We start from the raw sequence: 6,701 nt of genomic DNA on the forward strand, positions 1-6,701 counted from the left end.
ATAGATGGCAGTTCCACTGTAAATCTATATAGCTCATATGGTAAAGACGTCAAAAGTAACATAGTGGCCAAATATATTTTTCACAGGAGATAATTAGTCAAGGAATACGACGAGCAATCAGTTACTAAATGAAACACAAGGAAATTTAACAGAGATGCAAACTGAAGTTCTCATGAAGATTTACCCCCAAGGTTAATTCCAATACTGTAGAAAGGTCCATGTTCTGATTCCCTGTTTGAACCATTTGTTTTCCTCTGGAGCTCCTATCCAGTATTCCCCTGGTGTAAAAACTCAAATTTCAAAAGAAGACCAGAGAGGTACAGTGTGTTGTGATGGCACTAGGTATTCCCAGATCCTTTTGGGGTTTTTGAAGTGTTATGGCTGCTATCACTTTTTTGGTCGTTACATCCCGACAACTGGGTAACTTTAAAATGGTTTAGTAAACTACACAACTATTACAGCAAACTAAACATAGTACATACTTAAAAACAATGAGTGATCATGTTGTTCTGTTCCTCTATGCCTCTTGGGATGAACATGCTCAACTAGTACCTACAAAAAAAAATTGTACCTGGTTCTGGTTTGCCATGATCCTGTCCCAACTGGCCCATACCATTGTGGCCAGAACTGTACACCCGTCCATCTTCCAACAGGAATACTGAATGTTTCAGTCCGCAGGCCACCTCTTTGATAAGATTTGCATGGGAGAATGTAGACATGCAAAGTTCTAGCACATCTGTTGAACTATCAATTATTCCAAGTTGACCAAAATCAGACTGTCCACAACATAACATGGTTTATACTTTCAGCAAGTCATAAAGCCTTGCAACATCTAGAACACAAAAAGATAAACAAGAACAAGTCAACAATATCAGAAGACTTCTAAAGATTTACTCAAAAAACTGTTGAGAAGATGCATCAATTCACACAGGATCCTTGAGATTTGTCATGCAAGCCGTGCCAGATCACTTGTCAGATTGTATGTGATATATATATATATATATATATATATATATATATATATCATGATACATATTTAAATAAATAATGTTTGTACCACAACTTATTGAACAGGAACACAAACTAAGTGGCAGAAGACTTTATAAAGAATATATATAACTATAGAAGACTATATAAAGAACGGACAAAAACAATACATTACAGTTCCAGAAGGCATGTCATATAATCCATAGTATGTTTACAAAGCAGGAGAACCCCAGCTTGAAAACTGCCTTATAAAACAAAATGACAGAAAAAAAAGAATAGTTCTCTGTAACAATTCAGTTTCGCCATCTTGGTGGTATTTTATTGACAGTCTGTACAAATGGCTTATCACATTTAAAAAATACATAGGAAGTAGTGATTTCCAAAAGGGTATCAACCACACATGCATGTAGCCACAGCTTGAGCTTGTTGTGATTCTGACATGAAATCTCCAAAAAAAAAACAACTAGGTGTTTAACAGAGGTTATGAAACTAAATCTCCAAGAGACATGAAACCACACACTGTTAAGTTGGTCCGGAACTGTTGCTCATCATTATTAATTTAAGTTCTATCACTATTCATTTATTTTGTTTTCTTACTGCAGCAAAAAGTTCTCATATTACAGTTTTCAAATGGTTGTTTTCTAGTTAAAACCAACTTTCAGGATATATTAAATAGATACAAAAATGCCTTCACCTTTGAAAAGTCCCTGAAGTATGAGGGAGGGCTGGCACTTTCTGGCCCGAAGGAGGAGGTAAAGCCAAGTGGTCCCATCAGCCCCTTGATCCCATCTCTGGTAACTCACGTACACAACTGACACACAGATAAAACTTACACACTCAAGCTTAAAACACACAAACTAACAGTTACACCAAACTAACTTTTACACTAACACACAAACTTTATGCTAGCACACACTCCCTCATGACAAATTCTGTCAATTATAATAACATCAAATGGACCAGAAATACAGTGTAAAATAAAAACATTGTTAATAGGGATGCACCGATATATTGGTGGCCGAAACACATTGGCCGAAAAGGGCATTATCGGCAAAATGCTGAAATAAAAAAAACCAGCTGAAAATAATCGTCTGCACGGGACAGGCTGCTTATCTGTGCGTTGGTCACACAGAGTGCGAGCAACGTCTCTCGTACTGGCCAGAAGAAGCAGGAACCCAGTGGAGTCACGCGAATTCACGTCACATGACTCTTCTCTGTTCCTTCTTCCTCCCCTGGGGGGGGGGCAAGAGAAGTTGTTCGCACAGAGTGCAAGCAACACAGAGGGAAGCAGCAGGGCCCCTGCAGAAGTCTGCGAGTGAGAGCTCTGCAGTTTAGGTAAGGGGATGGGGGAGGTTGTATAAGCAAGTATGCGTGATTAAAGGAATATGCGCATAAGTATATGAAAGTGAATGAATGTTTGTGAATAAGTGTGTGTGATAGCACAGATGTGTAAGTGTGTGGGGGGAGATAGCATGGCATAGGGAGGCTTTAATAACACTCCTATCATGCCCAGGTTCCAGCATCCTGCTTGGGCATGATAGGAGTGTGATTGCTGTTCGCAATCATTTATATATAATATCGTTATTGATTTTTTTTTTTGGTGTGTTAACCACACTTTTATTAAAAGTAAGTGACACACTGAAAAATTCAATTTCAATAACAATAATATATATATATATATATATATATATATGAATTAGGGCTGCAACTAACGATTATTTTCATAATCGATTAGTTGGCCGATTATTTTTTCGATTAATCGATTAATCGGATAAAAAAAATGAATGTACATTTTTAATTTATTTAAAATAATTTAATAAACAAATGATGTTAAATACAAACGCAGAATAAAAAAAAAAACTGATAAAATGCATTTCTTGTCTTTATTTCCCAACCAGCCCCCCCAATTTATGCACATTTGAGCCCAGGCTTGCCACACTGCCTCCCAGACATGCCACTCCACGCTGCCTCCCACATATACCACTCCACGCTGCCTCCCACATATACCACTCCACGCTGCCTCCCACATATACCACTCCACGCTGCCTCCCACATTTGCCACTCCACGCTGCGTCCCACATATGCCACGCTGACTCCCACATATTCCACTCCACGCTGCCTCCCACATATGCCACGCTGCCTCCCACATATGCCACGCTGCCTCCCACATGCACATTTGAGCCCAGGCTTGCCACGCTGCCTCCCACATATGCCACGCTGCCTCCCACATATACCACTCCACGCTGCCTCCCACATATACCACTCCATGCTGCCTCCCACATATGCCACGCTGCCTCTCACATATTCCACTCCACTCTACCCCCACATATGCCACTGTGCCTGATACGCCTTATACCCCCTGATACACCACTCCATCCTCCCCAGACATGCCACACTGCCTCCCAGACATGCCACGCTGCCCTCCCCACATATGCCTTATATACCGTATATGCCTTATACCCCCAGATATGTCACTCCATCCTCCCCAGATATGCCTTATACCCCCAGATATCTCATAGTCCCCTCAGAGTCACAGACCATACTTTTATAAATAAGTACTGGGTTAATCTTCACTGCCCCCAGGATTTAGATTCCCCTTAGTCTGCCCCCCTTTACCTCTAACTGCACCTTAAGTTAACTTTATTAAATTAACCCTCAGTCCTCATCATTAAATTAACACTAAACACCCCATTAACCATAACTACCCCTAAATTAACTCTAAATACCCCATCAAACACAACTACCCTAAATTAACCCTAAACACCCCATTAACCACAGCATCCCCTAAATTAACCCTAAAGACCCCCATCAACCACAACAGCCCCTTAATTAACCCTAAACACCCCATTAACCACAACTGCCTCAAATTAACCCCAAACACCCCATTAACCACAGCTGCTCCTATATTAACCATAACTGCCCCTAAATTAACCCTAAACACCCCATTAACCATAACTGCCCCTAAATTAACCCTAAACACCCCATTAACCATAGCTGCCCCTAAACACCCCATTAACCATAGCTGCCCCTAAGCACCCCATTAACCATAACTTCCCCTAAATTAACCCTAAACACCCCATTAACCATAACTGCCCCTAAATTAACCCCCACCTCCCCTAACTTTCAGCAGCCCAAATATTAATTTTATACTTACAGTTAGATGAGTGTCACAGCCATGTGGTTCTGGCCTTCTGGGAGAAGGAAGGGGCGGGGCCAGTTGTCACAGTGATTACAGGGAGGGACTGGTAAGTAGGAGGTGCTGCTGTGAGTCACTGAAACGGTTTATATAATGAGGGGTATTTTTCAGAGCGTTTGCTCTGAAAAAACCCTCATTTTATAATCGATAAAAATCGATTCAACTAATCGATAATGAAATTCGTTGGCAACGATTTTCATTATCGATTATTATCGATTTTATCGATTAGTTGTTGCAGCCCTAATATGAATGCTAACAGCAATCACACTCCTATCATGCTAATTGATTTTTTGTCCAATTTTGGTGTTTTACTTATTTTTAATAAAAGTGTGGGGTTCCCCCCCCAGTGGCGTCGCTACAGGGGGGCAAGGAGGGGCAATTGCCCCCCCTAGGTTATTCCTTGCTCCCCGCCGAATTTGTAACCACCCACTGCTAACGACGGCATGGTGGAACTGTGTGCCCCAAACAGCCTGCCTGTGCCTTCTTTGGTCCACCTTGCCAGTGCCAGCAAACAGCTTGCCTGTGCTATCTTTGCCCCTTGCCCCTCCTCCAACATACACTATGCACACATACAATGTGTAAAGACACTTACACAAATGAAAACATGCTCACACACTTATACTAACAAACACGTACACTCTCATTCTAACACACACACTCCCTCTCACACCACTCATGCTAACACACTCTCCATCTCTTACCACTTACACATCCACGGTCACATCCACTTATACATAGACATGCATGCTCACACACACACATATACATAGTCATAGACATTCATGCTCACATAGACATCTTTGCTCACATACTCTACTGTTACTGTACAAACATACATACTCCCCTCCTGCCCATACCTCCTTACCTCTCAAGAAATCTTGTCCTCACCGTGGGGGTCATCTGATGTAACGCGACCCCGCTGTGTACTTGTCTCTCTCCGTGCTAGTTCAAAATTGTTTAAAAGGGCCCTTTCTGAGCGACTGTGAAGCAGTACTGAGAAAGACAGGAACATGTGGTTGCAGGCGGGCCCCATCCCAGTTGCTGCGATCCCTGTAGTTATGCCACTGGGCGTACATGGGCTCAACAACCATCACTCCTGTGCTCTAATGGCAGATTGCGTTGGTTAATCCAAGTTTACATTTAAAAGGCTAATTGATCATTAGGAAACCCTTTTGCAATTTTGTTACAGCTAACATGTAGTGTACATTCATGCGCATTCATACATACCCTCTCATCTCACACACACACATGCTTACAGATACACTCAAACACACACCCTTAAAAAAGCACCTAAAACTAGATCAACGGATAACATAAAAGGATTAATATGGAAAGTACTAAACATTTTGAAATTCCTTGGCTGGATCACTAAACATGAAGGTAACCAGAAAGCACAACAGGAATGTGGCCTCCAAGGGTTTGAGGGTTACAGCTTTTTCACTGCTCCATCCTGCTAGGCTTTAAATATTCCCATCTATGTAAAAGTTGAAACGGCTACACTGAAGAACAGGCTGAGTCAGGGTAAGTGAGTGGCACAAGATTGTTTGAATGTGTGTCTGGTAAAGATAGGACATGTGTTTTTCTAGTTAAGTTTGTGTATATTAGTTATGTGATTGTTTGTGTATGTGTGTCACTGGGTGTGTAAGTGTTTGTATGGGCATGCTATTGTGTGTGTTGTCTGTCTGGATATGTCATTATCCCTTCACATCCATCTATGTGAAGTTTTTTTTAATTATTATTATTTTGTGGGTTTGGAAGAAAAAAAAAAAAAGTCACTGAAGCATAATGGTCATTCCTTATCTAAATCAATTTATGGTTTTTAATGTCTTAAACTGCATGGATTAAAGCAGGATATAGCTGGACTTCCATAAATCCGAATCATGTAACATGGGTCACGGCAGACAATATTATTTCTTTAGAATTTGTTGGTACGCTAGATAAAAATATATATTTTTTAATCTCTATTGAATTTTCACCAAATATATTTTATTTGTGAGGTAGACTTCAGCTTAGAATGAGTCTAATACTTATTTTCTACATTCACTCAATGGAATGAGTGATCTATTTGCATAAAACTAAATAAACTTCAAAAGTGATCTGGGTGGCCTCTCAACCTGGAGGTGGCTTTGGTAGACTTATAGAGGCTTACCAACAATCAGGGCATCCAGTACTCAGCATTAGCAAAGGTTAAGACAGGCTAAAGGCAAATAGGAGGTCACATTAACAACATATGGGCGCAGATGTCAAAAGAGTTCTAGACTGAAAAAAGGTACTTGTATAACCTTGTAGAATTTGGGACCCACCCACATACTTATGGCATACAGGTCAATGTTAATGGTATCCTTTAATCAAATTTAAATGAAAGAAGTCAAAGCAGTGATTTTGAACCTCACATGTGGTGTTTTAGTTTATATTGATGTTTGGTGGCATATTCTGGTCAAGACTGACTAGGCCTAGGATGGAAGATCTGGGGGGCTCTTAGGCTAGTTTCACTAGGGGCCAATTCTCAAAAAAAAAA

At 40.6% G+C, this 6,701-nt stretch overlaps 1 protein-coding gene across 1 annotated transcript in view; it reads right to left on the bottom strand.

Moving 5' to 3' along the window:
• LOC149284106 (putative E3 ubiquitin-protein ligase HERC3) overlaps nucleotides 1-794 on the bottom strand; it is a 34,007-nt gene extending 33,213 nt beyond the window's left edge. The window contains exon 1 of the mRNA XM_089497154.1: nucleotides 572-794. Coding sequence (XP_089353280.1) covers nucleotides 572-794 — 223 coding nt within the window. The remainder of the gene's footprint in view (nucleotides 1-571) is intronic.
• Nucleotides 795-6,701: the final 5,907 nt, after the last annotated feature.

Source organism: Sceloporus occidentalis, unplaced genomic scaffold (genome assembly GCF_023333645.1).
Source record: "Sceloporus occidentalis isolate IW3139 unplaced genomic scaffold, rSceOcc1.0.p SCAF_99, whole genome shotgun sequence".
NCBI classification, from domain to species: domain Eukaryota; kingdom Metazoa; phylum Chordata; class Lepidosauria; order Squamata; family Phrynosomatidae; genus Sceloporus; species Sceloporus occidentalis.